Genomic DNA, 18,763 nt, shown 5'->3' on the forward strand with positions numbered 1-18,763 from the left:
AAAAACAACTGCAAATGGCCCTATAAACGAACAATTCTTAGAGCATTCGATCTTTCGAAAGCGTTTGACACAGTTATTCATACCACTCTTCTAAAGGACGTTATGAAATTAACTGATTATGTGGTAGGTAGACAATCCTATTTGGAATTTATCAGACACCGACCTCCCCCAAGGAAAAGTGAAAAAGGAACACCCCACGAAAGTTTTCTCACCCCCTACTTTATTTCTATGTGTTCAAAGCCGCCCCCTTCACACCCTTTCAATTATAACGAGTCTCCTACGGAGAAGATTGCACCGTAAAGTCGTCTGTGGAGAAGTTAAGGAACTGGAAAATAAGCTAAACTACCTTCCAGTTCTAAAGTATTTTTTCACAGAAAGCCATCTACAACTTTCCTGTGTCCTAGACTATTCAAAAGACACAGGCTGTTCGGTGCTCATGATTTTGAGGTTGCAGTTTTTCGTACATCTCTTCCATGGATCCTGCGGCCCTGCTAAGTTAATGCAGGAGCCTTAAGTGGCTATAGGGCGGGTCATCCTAGACTATAAGTTCGACTAATCCCTTCTTCTCTCCTCTAAGTTTAATTCGCTCTCCACGTCTTTTTTTTCTGTTTTCTCTCCTATCCTATACATACTTTCTTCTCTATATTCATGATGAGCACAATGTACCGCTGGTTTCCGCTATGCATACTACAACCTAACCTAAATTTCAGCCATTTCATTTGAATGGTTGGCGGTACCGTTCTATGGAGAAAATATCAAACCATAGACCTTTACTGTCAAATCTTTATAAATAACAAGTAAGAAAAGTCTATAGTCGGACGGAGCCGACCATGGGATACCCTATACCACTATCACTGGACAATCGCTCTCCATGGAACTTCTTTTCAATAATTGTGAAAATTTAATTATCACATATCAGAGATGTAATGTATAATACTTATGACCAAAACCAAAATGTTATCTAGCATGACAAAAACATTTTTGTAGCAGGAAAGGACAATTTAGTTCACACAAACTAAAATGTAATGAAACCCACTTATGTAGTACTACTACTTCCGTTGTTTAACCGCTACGTTATTGAAATTTTTACCAATTTCACCCAAAAGTTTCAGTCCATTTAACCCGCTAAGTATTACCTAATCTTCACGTTGGTTTGTACGGTTCTTCTTCATCATAAACTCTAACTTTGTTTAAAATTTTGCGGGTTATTATTTTGACCTACAGAGCCGCTACAAAATAGGTTAAAAATTTTTTTGGTTAATTTCATCCCCTGAACATTTCACGATCATCACTAAAAACTAATCATTTCACTTCTAGCCCGAACCCAACCTCCTTAAAAAATTCGTTACAATCGGTCCATAATTGCGGCCTTAAGCTTGTTTACAATTTTTAATGGACGGACACACATCGCTAAATCTCTTTATCTCGCCGAGATATGAATTTTGGCATACCAAATAAGGGGTCTAGGACGAATATTTCGTGGTGTTACATAAACTTTTGGAGAGACAATATGTAATATGGGATAAAAATGTGGTTCTCTACAAAGAATCCATTATATATTAGGCAGTAGGCCCGTTATCTAGCAAACACTTTATTGCAATTTACAACAGAGGAAAGGTCAGTAGTTTTTTTTTCAATATGTAGGCTACTTTGCGAAATATATATGTCCTCAAGGAATTAAGATATAGACCAAAAATAAAATTTTTATATTTTTCATACAAAAGTATTGGTCCATTTCACAAGCTAAAGAATATCAGATCATCATTCAAAATTGTAGGCATCTTTTTCGGCCTATACTCTTACCCGGTGTAAAATTTCGTGACTATTGATGTATAATTGTGACTTCTAGCGAGTTTATTATTACACTACAAACAAATAACGGAATATATTAGGCTGTAACTCTGTTATCTGATCATGCACACCAACATAATTGGCATCAATTGAAAGATCAAGCGTTCCACTTTCAAGTATATGTCACTTGTCCGGAATGTCATTTCCAGGAATTAAGATTTAAGCTATATATTAAAAATTTTCACAATTTTCACACAAAAGTTTTGGTCCATTTAACCCTCTAAATATTATCCGATCGTCATCTCAAATTGCAAGCTTCTTCTTTGTGATATACTTTTACCTTATTTAAAATTACCCGTTGATCGGACTATTATTGAGACCTACAGAGCCGCTAGAAAAATGGATAAATATTATGTTTTTGGTCCATTTCACCCGCTAAATATTTCGCGATCATCACCAATAAGAATAGGGATCTATTCTGATCTGAACCCGACCTTCATACAAAATTTCGTGACGATCGGCCCATAATTGCGGCCTGGAGCGTGTTTACAATTTATAATGGACAGACGGACGGACACACATCTCAAAATCGCTTTATCCCGTCGAGATGTGAAGATTGGTATACCACATTGGGGGTCTCCGACGAATATTTCGCGGTGTTACATGAATTTTTACCAAAACAAACATATAATACCCTTTTCCACATTGTGGTATAGGGTATAAAAATCAAATGTCGTTCCTTGGCAGTTGCGTTAGTTGAGAACGGCTGGACCGAATTGGATAATTTTTTGAAATGTTCATCATAACCCAACTTATTTTTTTTTACGAAAATTTGATTATCTTTTTAATTTTATCCTATTTCTTTAAAAATTCTATATCTTCTTTATAAATAAAAATCAATTGTCGTTCGTAGGTAATGGCATCTGTTGAGAACGGCTGGACCCGTTTTGATAATTCTTTTTTTAATTGTTCGTCATAACCAAACTTAGGTTTTTATGCAAAGAAAATTTGATCACGCCTTCTTTTAGTCCACCTTTTTTCAATTTTAATCTTTTCTACAAAAACTACTGAACGGATTTTCCTGAAATTTTCAGGGAATGTACAGGGATGGCCCCCGGTGAAAATAGGATGCATATTTTCTTGAATTTCGAAGGGGGCGGGGTACTTCCCTTTGCCATATTTAAAAACACCATATCTTTATAAGTAAAAACCAAATGATGTCATAACCCAACTTAGGTTTTTATGGAAAGAAAATGTTACCACGCTCATTTTTTTAAATTTTCAATTCAAATTTCTTCTGCAAAAACTACTCAGCCGACTTTCCTGAAATTGTCAGGGAATGTACATGGTGGTCCCCGAAAACAGGCTACATATTTTATTGAATTCCAGAGGGGGTGGGTTTAAAAATTTACGGATTAATCTACAATCTATGTACTTCTTTGGGGCCTAAAGACACGACCACGCCTGCTTTTTTAAATATGTTATATCTCCAATACTACTGAACCGATTTCCATCAAATTTGCAGCAAATAACTTACACAGGAGGTGGAGTACCTTCCAATGCCTTTCTTTTAAACGCTATATGTATATGCCAAACTTATGATTATATCGGTTTCAGCATTAATTTTGGGAGACAATGGGTTTGTTTCTCCGATCTTAGGTACATATTTGGAGCCAAAATACCTGACCACGCCCACTTTTTTAAATATGTTATATCTTGAAAACTAATGACCACGCCCTCTTTTTAATACATTATTTTTTCCAAACTTATGAATGCATCGGCTTGCAAATTAATAATTAAGAAAACGGTGGTTGCAATCCCCATCAAAAGTTCTTTCTTGGTGCCCGAAGTCCCGACCACGGCTAGTTTTTAAGTATGTTATATCTCGAAAACTAACGAATCGATGTTCCTTAAATTGTGTGGAATCTGCCGTGGTAGATGTAGGCATGAATTTCGAAGGTGACACGCTATCTCCCCTATTAAACGATATATTTACAAATTTCCTTAAATGGTGAAGTTCAACAGTCACGAAAAATCAATAACATATGTATAAGACTCAATAAGCGGGAGAATTCGACATTACCATTTTTTTAACATTTATAATTAGATTGCTTTAGGATAAATATAGGGGACATGGACGATAATAAATCCTCAGCAGCATCAATGGGCGAAAAAATACGACAAAGTCCGTAAGAGAAAAGAAAGTTTACAGACAAAATCTGTTGAAAAATTTAAAATCCTAAATGAATAACACGGTTTGACAATGAACCCGAAGAAATGAGGTAGAAAAAACATATTTTTGTCATTAAAACTCAAACGACGGACCAGCAACGCGGTCCCGGGTTTGCTAGTTTCTGAATAAACGTTAAATACCAAGTTTCAGCAACTTCTGTTGAATAATTTGGCCACAATTTTTTATATTAACGTTATATTCATAAAAATCCATAACTTACCTCCACTGATAATAATTGACAATTTTCGCCATAACATATTTTTTGTGTAATTTTTAATGATCTCTCTTCTTCATCATGGGTTCGTTTCTTAAGTCTTTCTTGCCATTCTAATAGACGATGTTCAAAAAGGATTTTCAAATGGAGACTCATTCCCTGAAATAGTTCATCGATGTGTCTTAATTTCATAAATTTTAAGGCCTCTGTGGTTATATGTTTCACTGAAATAAAGTAAAAATGACAAATATAATAATAGTTAAATCAGCTTTTTATAGGTACATGAACAGACTTCCGTTATTAAAAACTAAATTAATTGACTAAGAACTACAAATAACACAACTGTAAACAGTCTTCTCAAACTTACATTTCAAAAAGTCATATAATTCGTCGAATAACTTAAGATCCTTTAATACGGCCCCTAATGATTCATCTGAAGTAGAATTGCAATTTTCTTTGGTAGTTTCATTTAATACATTATTTGTAAGTTCACTACAGCCGTTGTTAGCTTCAAGATTTTGTACTTGGGTATTGTCTTTTATACCATTATCGGGCGGCGTCGCACTTAGAGTTACATCCCCATTTGAACATTTCTTTACATGGCATACGCCATTTGTCTCTCGTGTTAAGGTGGTACTTTTCTTTAGAAAAATATCATCAACAGAATCTCCTCCATTCTTTATTATTAGATTATTTTCCAGTAATGGAAGGGCGTTCTTTTGAGAATCAATTTTGTCTGAATGTATTCCATTTGTCACCCCTAATAAGGATGTGTTGAAGTTTAGTAAACTATCATTTATAGCAGCTCCATTCGTTATTATTAAGTCATTTTCTAGAAATTGAAGGACGTTCTTCTGAGAATCAAATTTATCTGTTTCACTTGCTAATATTCTTTCAGGTGAACGTTTCTCTAGATGAGGACTATTTTTTTGGTCCGGTATTAGGTTTTTATTCGTCTGAACTTCTTCCGCGTTATGTCCATTCATATGCCCATTGAAACATTCAAAACTGTCTTGGCTCACTGCTTTATCTTGTGTGGAAACGGTGTTTTGGTTAAGGCAGGCTTTTTCTTCTGAACTTCCATTTGCAAGTGGATTTGAACATTCTCCTAGATCTGGCATATGATATTTCTCCAACACAGTGGATATATTCTCAGCACGGCATACTTCTTTTGCTGAAGTTCCATTTGTTGTAATGTCGCCATTTGAACATAATTCTTTGTTATGGGTGTTACTTGTATCGTTTGATAATCGAACTTGGCCACTGATTGCTCCATTTATTGCCGAATCAAGTGTTGAATTTTTCTCTGGTAATGCCGTTTTACCATTTTCTGCTAATTTGCTCGGACTTAAGCTAAAATAATATCAATAATTAAAGAAAACATTTCAAATGTGTATCATTACACTATGCAACACTGAAAATGCAAACAACTTCTAGTATGCATTTTTTGAAAGTAGATATTTAGACTACAAAAGCCCTAGTAGGGTTTTGTCCTGTCAGATCCAGTTCGGATGTTATGGCCTCATCTAAACCGGGCTTAGTCTACGCTTTTTTGCATTTATCAGGCCTTTATCTCAGAAACGAATAGGAATTTGTCCTTGCTGTCTTTAGCAATATGGTAGCCCTAAACTAGTAGAACTTATCTTTTGAAAACTCCATTTAGGGCATCAAAATCTATAAAATATAGAAAATTTTACATACATAATTGCTGAATTTCTGGTCAGTATCCCAGTAACTATTGGGAGTTGAACCAAGTAACCTTTTGCAAAAATCTTTCAAATAAAATTCTCAACAATTCTTTAGAACATTCTGAAACTCTAAAATGGCATTTTACAACAATGACATGTTCTGAAGAGTTGTGTATTACATATCAGGAAATATTTGTCAGAAAAAAATAACGGAGATTTTGGGGATACGGTGCGAAATGTATAAAAATTGTGGAATTTTTGCATATATTTTGAAATTTGAGGCAATAAATGTAGTTTTTCGAGTTCATTATTTCTCCAAATATTTTTTTCTTGTCCTTATCTACAAATTTGCTTCAGAGGTCAGAAGAAGATTCGCATAGGTTTCAGAGATATATCCCCGAATTCCTTTAAAAACTCAATATTTAACCATGTTTAGATGGGGCCATAAAATCCCCGTGGATCTGACACAACAAAACCCAACCCTAGTTTGGGTCTGTACTTTCAAAAAATCCTCAGTTCGATTTGTTTGCACAAGATCACCTTAAAAACAGTGTTATTGAGATTTTTGTGATTTTTTTTCAACATCTGTAGTAATTGGACCGAAAGCAATGCGCGATGTGGTCATTTACTCAAAGAGTGACATAACTCAATAAAACACGTTTTCTAAGATAGCAATTTCTATTTATTCTACGACTTCTACTTTATCTTTTGTCAAATTTGCAGGCCATATCTCTAAAACTCAACGAGTTAAAGCTCATTTACTTCGAGTTTGGCATAATTCAACAAAAAAGTTTTTTGCTTGATCTTGAACAGAAATTTAGCACTGATATCTGGCTACACAGAAAAAACAAATTCATTCAATTTATGAATAGTGTTCAAAAATTATTTCCAATGTTCAGATTTTTTACATTGTATGAACCTAATTAATAAAGCAATAAATACTGGTTTCTTTTATGAATGAAACATAAACATGGAATATATGTCTATTTTTTTGCAAAATATGAACCAATTCATTCATTTCAAAATAATTTTCTTTAAACAAAAAAAAGTTACTTATATTCAAAACTCTGTTTATATTTTTTATAAATTTATTTTTTCTATAAACATTTTGTTTTTATTTTATTTTGAAATTAGTTTTTTTATTTTATTTTGAAATTAGTTTTTTTATTTATTCTTTTTTGAATGAAACATAAACATGGTATATATGGTAATTTTCAAATTTTCTTTAAAATTCCATAGAAAAAAAATTAAATATTTTTTTGGCGAGCACATCCGCCATTTTTGGTACATGGGTTACATGGGTGTTCGCGTTCACAAAATTGGATGGTGCACTCAAAAGTTATGGAGGGTTTTAATCTCTTATAAAGAAAAAATATTTGAAAATTCCTATTGTGTTGTAATAAGAACATGTATATATGAATCGTTAACAGCATTTGATATCTATGGGTAGATGCTAAAATAGTTGCTAAATTTATTTTTATTTTCGCGGAAAATCAAAAAATATTGAACAAATCATGGATTAAATTTTATTTATTCTAACTCAGAGTCCATAAAAATCTCTAAACAAATAATTTAAAAATACGTACATAATCTAGACAACGCGTAGAAAAATGTGAATTATAAAGATCGCGTTTATAACTTGCATATTACAGCAACAACAAAGAACGGAAACTTATTGTTAGAAATTATTTCAAAAATATATTTTTTGGTTAAATACGAAAAATTTAAAAAAAAATGCTGGGAGTTATTCTATTATTTCGCTAAATTTCCATACAAATCCTGAAGTATTTTGCTTAAACTTCTACAAGAAAAGTAATTAGTCATCGTGAAAGTATATTTGCTTTCTGTGATAAGCAATAGAAATAAGAAGTAGAGAGTAATATTGAAATTACAATCAAAGAAAAAACTTAGAAGTTAAAAACCGTATAATTCGCGAAACCGTTTAAATCAGTTGAGGTGCACGTGATTTTTGGATACAGGGAGTCCATGTCTATCAATATGCATGGATTTTCCCATGTTTCATTCAGCGGCCAAAGTGTGCCATCAGTTGCATCTTACTATTCAAACAAGTGAGCAAAGGCTATAGTCGGGATGGGGCCGACCATGTGATACCCTACACCACTACCCCTGTGCATAAGCTTTTCACTGGTAAACATTTCTTTTAGGGAATATAATCCGACTACCACCAAAAATAATATGCCTCTTTCTCTCTGGGACCCCCATAAGCAACCAAAATTTCGTGACCATCCGATCAAAATTACGACCTGTGGCTTGATTTCAAAAAATGGAAGAATTCGATGCATTATCGACTATTGTGGTATCTCCCTTGTTTGACCACCTTCGCCAACCTGCTTTACACAAATGTAAATATTTTCTTCTTCCATTTACAGGCTTTGCCGTTGGAATACCACTACTAGAAGCCGAAGAATAAAAGAATAAAAATTTGAATTTGTCTCCAAATGAGTTTTTCCCCATTCCGACCCCTAAATATTATCCGACTATCACCAAAATCAATAGGCTTCTTCCTCTGTGGGGCCCCCATCTACCCCCAAAGTTTCGTCACCATCCGATCAAAATTCCAACTTGTAGCGTGATTACAAAAAATGGAAAAATTGGGTTTATTACTGAAATTTGCAATATCTCGGTTTGCTCACTTACGCCAATATACTTTGCATCAATATAAACGAGACTCCTGAATATTATCCGACCATCACCAAACTAAATAGGCTTCTTCCCCTGTGGGACCCGCATCCACTCCCAAAAAATTCGTGACGATCAGATCAAAATTGCAACCTGTAGCGTGACTACAAGCAAATCAGAAAATGGGATGCATTACCGACTATTGCGATATCTCTGTTGTTTGAGCAGCTACGACAACCTACTTTACATCGTTGTAAAGGTGATGTTTTCTACTTTCCTTGCTAGGTTTTGCTTTAGATATACCTCTAAAAGAAACAGAGATATTGGCTTTGAAATAAAACGTTGACCTTTCTCCAAATAAGTGTTTGCCCATTCCGACCCCTGAATATTATCCGACCATCATCAAAATCAATACGCTTCATTCTCTTTGGGACGCCCATTAACCCCCAAAATTTCGTGACGATCCGATCAAAATTGCGACCTGTAGCGTGATTACAAAAAAATCGGAAAATGGGATGCATTATCGACTATTGCCATATCTCTGCTATTTGACCACCTACGACAACCTACTTTACATCGTTGTAAAGGTGATATTTTGTAGTTTCCTTGCCTAGTTTTGCTTTTGATATACTTCTTACAAAAACAGAGATATTGGCTTTGAAATAAAATGTTGACTTTTCTCCAAATAAGTGTTTGCCCATTCCGACCCCTAAATATTATCCGACCATCACCAAAATCAATAGGCTTCTTCATCTATGAGACCCCGATTAACCCTCAAATTTTCGTGACAATCCGATCAAAATTGCGACCTGTAGCGTGATTTCCAAAAAAATAGAAAAATGGTATGTATTACCGACTATTGCGATATCTCCGTCATTTGGTTACATACGCCGACCTAGTTTGCATCATTGTAAAGACGGGATCTTCTACTTTCATAGTCAGGCTTTGCTTTTGGAAAGTTTACAACTAAAGCTGTGATATTCGTCAATATAATTAAAATAGCAAAAATGAAAATTGGGGTTTTATTTGCTACTATCTTGATATCTTCGCTGTTTGATCACCTACGAGCACCTACTTTACATCATTAGAAAGGTGATATTTTCTACTTTAATTGTCAGGTTTTTCTTTTGGTGTACCCCATATAGAAGCTGAGATATTCGGTTTGGAAAAAAACGTTGTCTTTTTATCCTCCTAAGTTATTTGCCCTTTCCGACCCCTAAATATTATCCGACCATCACCAAAATCAATAGGCTTCTTCCCCTCCGGGACCCCCATCAACATGCAAAATTTCGTGACGATCCGATCAAAATTGCGACCTGTAGCGTGATTACAAGGTTTAGATGGACAGACGGACAGACGGACGGACGGACGGACGGACTGACGGACGGACACACATAGCCAGATCGACTCAGCTCGTCGAGACATTCATTTTGGTATATATAAGTATGGGTCTACGACCATTATTTCGATACGTTACAAACTTTTTGGCCAAAACCAACTTATAATACCCTCCCCACATAGTGGTGTAGGGTATAAAAACCTTCAAGTGGGCAAACATTGCGCGATGTGCATATGATTATAAGGTGCATCCGATTTCAATGGCCGCCTATTAAAAATACGTCAATATAAATTATTTTAGACAGATTCGTCAAGAACTGCGGATGTGCCACCACATTCTATTTTGGGATAAATAGGGATATTACTCCCGAATCTTTGTAATTTGTGACACACCGTTTTGGCAAATATTATAATCACGTATAAGGGATTACATTTCTGTAAAAATAATCAAAGAAAATCGCGGTTCAATTCGCGGAATTGTCAAAATATATTTTTGCACATTTTCCAACTTTCAGGGTATCTATATCCGGCGTTTTAGTGGATGGATTCGAACGCGGAAGGGCTTATTAGATCCGGCACGTAAAAAAACTAAAATCACGCGGGGTTCAGGGGTACCCGTACGACAGTTGTAAATTTTAAAGCCAAAAAATAGGTTTTTTCAGAAAATTTACGCACCAAATTTTCGCCTTTGGACTCCTATTACTAGGAAGCTGTACGGAGCACAGTCATGAGATATACATCGAACGACGTGGAATCGCGAGTTCTACAATCCTATATACTAGTTTCGATTATTATCTAGTTGCACCCTCTAATTATTAGAAAAATTCGAAAAACTCAGTTTTCAAAACTTTAAAATGTCAGCATCGATTTTAGGGTGATGCAGTGTATATATCCAAAAGTCATACACTACAACTATGTTGCCCAAGGGGTATTCTTCAATTCTTTCTTTGAGCACAGGTTCGAATTTTGCGTGGTTTGACCAGAAATCAAGAAAGAACACAAAAAAACTTGTAAACTTCAACACATTTTTACCCATTTTTTAATATTACCACCAACGCAGCTTCCACGAAAATTATTTGTTATGGTCCATATTATGAGATCGTGGCTAAAACACTTCAATTAATATAAATATATTCGTATTTTATAACATATATTAACAGTTCGCGACTTATTAAATGGTGAACCTCAACTTCAACGATTGTAAAACTTTTTTGAATATTACCATATGTCTATTTTTTTGCCAAATATTAACCAATTCATTCATTTCAGAATAATTTTCTTTAAAGAAAGAAAAAGTTACTTATATTCAAAACTCTGTTTATATATTTTATAAATTTATTTTTTCTATAAAAAATTTTGTTTTTATTTTATTTTGAAATTAGTTTTTTTTTATTTTATTTTGAAATTATTTTTTATCTAATTTTGTGATAATTGTTCTTTAAACGTTTCTCTTCTAATTGATTTTTCCTAATGAATTATGTATCTTGTAAATCAGAACAATGTGAACCATATGAACATACATTTTCAGTCCATAAGAACTAGCTTGAGTTATTAGATGTTGCATTTATATTAAAGAAATTAAAAAATTGTATATGCGAAATAATGCTATTGATACAGTGAGTGTTTTCCAACAACAAACAATTGGTCTGTTCCTTTACTTTTGAAAGTGGTAAAACCGGCAAAAGTAGCAAAAGTTGTAAACTGCTCACATATGAATTGTATGGTGTATGAAGTAAAGGAACGCGTTTCGAGTAAAAAGTGGTAAAACTTGAAGATTCTTGCACGTAAAGGAACAGAGCTAATATCTATAAATGTTTGGTATTTTAGTTTGGTAGTGGTGGTTGTTTAGGCTGTTGTGCTTTGTTGACACGGAGTCAATGTCAACGTTGCCGACAGTTTTTGATCTGAAATCGCCAAAAAATTGAAAAATCGTCAACATAGTCCAAAAATAGGTTTGGTTGCCGCTTAATGTGAATTTTTCGCTTAAAGCTATCATACAGGTATGTGATGAATTTCGAATCAATTTGCAATGAAAACGATTTGCCCAAAACGAGTGAATTGTTATACCCTACACCACTATGTGGGGAGGGTATTATAAGTTGGTTTTGGCCAAAAAGTTTGTAACGCATCGAAATAATGGTCGTAGACCCATACTTATATATACCAAAATGAATGTCTCGACGAGCTGAGTCGATCTGGGTATGTGTGTCCGTCCGTCTGTCCGTCTGTCCATCTAAACCTTGTAATCACGCTACAGGTCGCAATTTTGATCGGATCGTCACGAAATTTTGCATGTTGATGGTGGTCCCGGAGGGGATGGTCGGATAATATTTAGGGGTCGGAAAGGGCAAAAAACTTAGGTGGATAAAAAGACAACGTTTTTTTCCAAAGCGAATATCTCAGCTTCTATATGGGGTATACCAAAAGCAAAACCTGACAATTAAAGCATAAAATATCACCTTTCTAATGATGTAAAATAGGTGCTCGTAGGTGATCAAACAACGAAGATATCACAATAGTAGCAAATAAAACCCCAATTTTCATTTTTGCCATTTTAATTATATTGACGAATATCACAGCTTTAGTTGTAAACTTTCCAAAAGCAAAGCTTGACTATGAAAGTAGAAGATCCCGTCTTTACAATGATGCAAACCAGGTCGGCGTAGGTAACCAAATGACGGAGATATCGCAATAGTCGGTAATACATCCCATTTTTCTATTTTTTTGGAAATCACGCTACAGGTCGCAATTTTGATCGGATCGTCACGAAAATTTGAGGGTTAATGGGGGTCACACAGTTCAAGAAGCCTATTGATTTTGGTGATGGTCGGATAATATTTAGGGGTCGGAATGGGCAAACACTTATTTGGAGAAAAGTCAACATTTTATTTCAAAGCCAATATCTCTGCTTCTTAAAGAGCTATATCAAAAGCAATACAAGGAAAGTAGAAAACATCACCTTTACAACGATGTTAAGTAGGTTGTCGTAGGTGGTCAAATAGCAGAGATATGGCAATAGCCGATAATGCATCCCATATTCCGATTTTTTTGTAATCACGCTACTGGTCGCAATTTTGATCGGATCGTCACGAAATTTTGGGGGTTAATGGGGGTCCCAAAGAGAAAGAAGCCTATTGATTTTGATGATGGTCGGATAATATTCAGGGGTCAGAATGGGCAAACACTTATTTGGAGAAAGGTCAACGTTTTATTTCAAAGCCAATATCTCTGTTTCTTTAAGAGGTATATCTAAAGCAAACCCTGGCAAGGAAAGTAGAAAATATCACCTTTACAACTACGTAAAGTAGGTTGTCGTAGGTGGTCAAATATCAAAGATATGGCAATAGTCGATAATGCATCCCATTTTCCGATTTTTTTGTAATCATGCTACAGATCGCAATTTTGATAGGATCGTCACGAATTTTTCGGGAGTGGATGCGGGTCCCACAGAGGAAGAAGCCTATTGATTTTGGTGATAGTCGGATAATATTTAGGGGTCGGAATGGGGAAAAACTCATTTGGAGACAAATTCAAAGTTTTATTCTTTGTGAATATATCGGCTTCTAGTAGTGGTATTCCAACGGCAAATCCTGTAAATGGTAGAAGAAAATTTTACCTTTACATTGGTGTAAAGCAGGTTGGCGAAGGTGGTCTAACAAGGGAGATACCACAATAGTCGATAATGCAACGAATTCTTCCATTTTTTGCAATCAAGCTACAGGTCGTAATTTTGATCGGATGGTCACGAAATTTTGGTTGGGTGTCCCAGAGAGAAAGAGGCATATTATTTTGGTGGTAGTCGGATTATATTCTCTAAAAGAAATGTTTAGCAGTGAAAAGCTTTTGCACAGGGGTAGTGGTGTAGGGTATCACATGGTCGGCCCCATCCCGACTATAGCCTTTGCTCACTTGTTTTCTTTAAATTCTTTCGTTAAAATTTGGTTAAAATATAGTTATACTGTGTCAAATCGTCATTTTCCAATTTTGGGCCAAAAAATCGTCAAAATGACGATAAATCGTCAAATTCGGCAACACTCATTGACTCAATGTGCGTGTAGATACGATGGAGGGGAGGAAAGACAAAAACAATAGAAGCAAACCCACCACATCTTTATAGGCAAAACATAAAAACTGGTTTTTGCTAGAAAAAAAAAAATAATGGTGAATGTAGGGGAAACTAGAACATTTATTTTTGTATTTTAGAAAAGCATTCATACTTTTGCAAAAATAGTATTGTGTACATGAATACAAACATATTTCCATTCACTTTAAAAGAGGTGCGTTCAAATTATGGACAAAAAAATTATGAACGGGATTAGTAAAAAATTCATACTTTTGTTTTGTTTCTGTGTAGCTATTTCCAAAATATGATCCAAGTAATTATTTTACTTTTTGTGTAATAACCTTTTTAAGTTGGGAAGTCAAATTTCAATTGCCAACTTCAAACTCAATTTTCTCGGAACTGGACTTTTTGAGATGTGTCACTCTCTGAATAAATGAGCGATACGTTTGATCTTTAAATTAAAATCTTCAAATTGCACACTACAAGTTTGTACTGCAATTTGTACACCCTCCACCATAATATGAAGGATATATGTAATTATATTTGTCCTTCCGTTAGTAAAGGCCTGGGTACATAAACTGCCTCGCCTGGTTGCCTTGCTTTCCTGCTTCATTTCTGACATAAAATAAAAGAATAAAGAAGGCCGAGCAAATTTCGAACTGAGTTGCCTTTTCTTTTTTATTATTTTATCAGAAGCAAGCAGGCAAGGCACCTTATGTACCTAGGCCTTAACACATCGAAATATTCGTTGGAGACCCTATGAAAAATATATATTTTCCATGTCCATCTGTCTGTTAAAATCAAGATACAGCTTGCCATATTTAAGCGAGAGCTTTAAAATTCGGTATAGATGCTTTTATTACTCCTAGGATTTTTTGTCTTGAAAATTGCCTATATCGGTCTGATATAGCCCCCATAGAACTGTGCCTCCCGATTTTCTGTATTTTCAAAGTTGTGGCCTCTACATTCCACCGAAATGGCTGAAATTTGGTATTTAGTCTTCGTATAGGTCCACGCATTCATATTAGGTATAGGTCCACGCATTCATATTACCCCCTTAGAAATGTAATTCCCGATTTTTGGTATTTTGAAGATTGTGGCCTCAATATACCACCGAAATGGCTGACAGTTGGTAGTTAGTCTTGGCGCCCATAGAAGGTTGAGTCTTCAATATGCAACCGATATGGCTGATGAAACATTCAACCCGATTTGTCAGTATAGGTCCACATCTTCTTATAGCCCCCATAGAACGGTACTTCCCGATTTTCGGTATTTTGAAGATTTCAGCGTCATTGCTAAATTTAAATTAATGAAATTTAGTATTTGCTCTTAGATGGAGGTATAAAATGTTCAAAAAAATTATAACTATAGGCTGACGTTTTCATAAATCACCCATAGAATGGTCCCTTCCGATTTTCGGAATTTTGAAGGTTTCAGCTACATTATCCAACAGAAATGGCTGAAATTTGGTATTTAGTCTACGTTGAGGGTACTAAAGCTTCCACCTCAAATTTGTCGGTCAGGTCCACGTCTTCATATATCCCACATATAACGCCACCTACCGATTTTCGATATTTTGAAGATTGTGCCCTCAATATCCAACAAAACTTTCCCCCAGAAATTTCTCGGTACGGACTGATATTTTGATACAGCCCTCATAAAAGAGTACCTCTTGATTTTCGATATTTTGAAAGTTTTAGCCACATTATTCAACCGGAATATCTGACATTTGGTATTTAGTCATAGCTGGGGGTACAAAACATTCATTGCAAAAATAAGGCAGTATAGGTCCACGTTCTGTTATAGCCTCCATATAAGGGTACCATCCGTTTTAATACTTTTTGAAGATATTAGTCTCAAGCATAAAAGATCCATATATATATCCAGGTTTTATTCTAGCCCTAATGATCCCCACGGTGCGCCTTAGCTAAATTTAAATGAAAAGTGCTTACACCTGAGAAGTTTTTGCGGTTTCTGAAACTACAGTGTTCATAGATAAGAAAAATAAAAAAAAAAAACAAAAAATCGCCGGAGGGATTTTCAAATATATCGCGGTCAAAATCACATTTTTAGAGCTTTTTAGGTTTCCACGATTTTGCTTGGAAATCGCAAGTCGTACCGAAATGAGATTAAAGAAAGTGTTGTAGCAGTGAAAATTCTCTACAAGATTGTTCTTTATGATGCTTTTGTAGGTATTACCATTTTTGAGAGATAGAAGTTCCAATTTTTACAATTTACTGACTGTATCGTCTCCTTATAAAACTAGGTCATGACTGTAATATAAACGTTGCTGTTTCAGAATCCGCGAAAACCTCCCAGGTGTAAGCGGTTTTCAATCAAAGTTAAGTAAGGTGCACCCTGCATGACATTGTTTTACAGGGGGCCATACTTTGTCCCAATTTGAACTTGAAAATACAATTGATGTCAAACTTGTAGAGAATTTTCACTGCTATAACATTTTCTTTAATCCCATTTCGATAGGTCTTGCCGTTTCCAAGCAAAATCATGAAAACTTATAAAAAGCCCTAAAAATGCAAACTTTGACGGCGATTTATTTGAAAATCCCACCGGCGTTTTTTTTTTATTTTTCTCATCTATGAACATTGTAGTTTCAGAAACCACAAAAACTGCCCAGGTGTAAGCACCTTTCATTTAAATTTAGTTAAGGTGCACCGTGTCTCGTATTGCCAAATTTTATGTATTTGGAGGGTTTTTTGTCAAATTTTCGAACTGAGTTTGCTGTAATTTGGTATTGTGTGTTGTCAGAGGATACAAAAGTGCAATTCGGAAAATTTGCAAATATAGATCCATGTTTTGGCAATAGCAAGCCCCATGTGTGCTATTTTAGAGGGTTTTGCTACATTTTCCTTCTGAAGTGGATGTAACTTGGTATTTTGGAATCTCATTGGGAAGAAATCGTCCACGCAGAAAATAGCCATTATAAGATGATTATTATCACTTAAGATATTCTGTTCCTCCAAGAAATAAGGCTTAAGAAGAGGAGGAAGAGCTTAGTACTTCCATAAACAACAAGAAACTAATCATGGTTTAATAAGAAAGGTTAGCCAAAGCTTTATGTCAATTTAAATTTTTTCATTCCAGTATGCCTAAAACTTCAAAACAATATAAACAAACTGTGTATGTGTGTGTGGTGTTTGAATAATATGCCAATCAATTTTAAAAACAATCGAATTCAGTGATTTTTAAAATAGTTTTTAGACCATTTGTATGGAAGAAATTGGTGAAATTTGCATTGAAACAATCAGTTTATCATATTCACAACTCGATTATGTGGAGAAAACTTAACTCTTCATTCATTTTTCGCGTTTTTTATAAAATGCCCAAAAATGCATTGTAAACAAACCCACTTGTTGCTTTTATTTTGAAGTTTTAGGAATTCAAGAAAAACAAGGGTTCTATAGATTTTTTTCATTTAAACCTACCTCTTTACTTATACCATGAAACTAATTGTTTCTATTTACTTCAATACAGTTCGTGATAGAGGTTATAAAAAGTTCGGCCCGGCGAACTTAACACCGTTCATACTTGTTTTTTCTTTACTTTTGTCAGCACTTACCAATTGTCGGATTCCACATTTTTGCCATTATCCGCATCAGAGCTACTGTTATTGTCCGAAAATTTAGAGGACTTGTCGCTATAGGAAAGTATACAATACGATAAAATAAGAAGACACAATATATTTACGAGTATTAGGTGTTTCATGCATACCAATTGTCGGACTCACTATTTTTACATCGGTCACGATTAAGCTTCACCTTTCGTTTTGATTTCTCCTTTACCTTGGGGTTTTTCTCGGCAACTACTAAGAAAAGAAAGGATTTTAAAATTTCATTAGCTTCAAGTTCGAAATGTTATAGTGGCTATTATAAGGAATGTTTCATATGTGGAATTGGTAGAACAAATAAGGCAAAGTAAATACTACAACAAATACAACTCAAAAACATCCACATAGGAATTTGTTTTTGTGTGTAATGTTAGTGTCACCTGTATATGTAAACAAAATAAGGAAATGTCTTTAAATTATTGGAATTTAAAAAAACTATTTATTTATTTTATTTATTTTTTGATTTTTTTTTTCAAATTTAGCAAAATATCATTCTTGCAGTTCTGGAACAGACTAAAATACAAGGTGGCGCAAAAGTAATCTTCCTATCAAAAAATGCTATAATTTTTGCGATTGGCCCCTAATGTCAGTTCTGTTTTGACATTTGTGTAGTAAACACATGTAACGCGAAATATTGGTGACTATTTATTTGGCCAATAATCGGTCGGTGACTTTGGCACAACGTGAATTTCGTCGCAGACGTTTAGGCGTTCGCCTCGAAGAGACTGGCACAACACGTGATGCTGCCATGCATGGCAGACCCCGGAGTATCCGTTCTGCAGAGAATATTGCTGCTGTAGCCGAGGATGTCATGGAAGCGCCGTCGACATAGGCCAGACGACGTGTCACGCGAATGGGTATCAGTTGACGGTCTTTACAGCGAATTTTGGTACAAGATTTGAAGATGTTTCCGTACAAAGTCCAGACGGTGCATCAGCTGTTAGATGCTGACCGCCAATCGCGTCTAACATACGATCAAGCCATCCTTAATCACCACCAACAGGAAGATGATTTTTCATCAAAAATAATCCTGAGTGATTAGGCGCTTCAGACTTCTTTTTGTGGGGCTTTTTGAAGTCGCCGGTTTATGTCAACAAGCCTCAGACTCTTTCAGCTCTTAAAGACAATATCCGACAAGAATGTAAGGACCTATCGCCGGAAGTTTTGGCCA

General features: G+C 35.0%; 1 protein-coding gene across 3 annotated transcripts in view; it reads right to left on the bottom strand.

Annotated features, from left to right (window-relative positions):
- Nucleotides 1-18,763, bottom strand: part of LOC141394793 (uncharacterized) — a 40,701-nt gene that overhangs the window by 12,533 nt on the left and 9,405 nt on the right. For 2 of the 3 annotated variants that reach the window (XM_073969684.1, XM_073969686.1), the window contains exons 2-5: nucleotides 17,697-17,790; nucleotides 17,545-17,622; nucleotides 4,606-5,591; nucleotides 4,245-4,462 (exon numbers count right to left, since the gene is read on the bottom strand). In XM_073969684.1, the coding sequence (XP_073825785.1) occupies nucleotides 4,245-4,462; nucleotides 4,606-5,591; nucleotides 17,545-17,622; nucleotides 17,697-17,790 (1,376 nt within the window). The remainder of the gene's footprint in view (nucleotides 1-4,244; nucleotides 4,463-4,605; nucleotides 5,592-17,544; nucleotides 17,623-17,696; nucleotides 17,791-18,763) is intronic. The other variant, XM_073969685.1, reaches the window with a different exon arrangement.

This window comes from Musca autumnalis, unplaced genomic scaffold (assembly GCF_047663935.1).
Source record: "Musca autumnalis isolate F117 unplaced genomic scaffold, ASM4766393v1 scaffold_2, whole genome shotgun sequence".
Classification (NCBI taxonomy): domain Eukaryota; kingdom Metazoa; phylum Arthropoda; class Insecta; order Diptera; family Muscidae; genus Musca; species Musca autumnalis.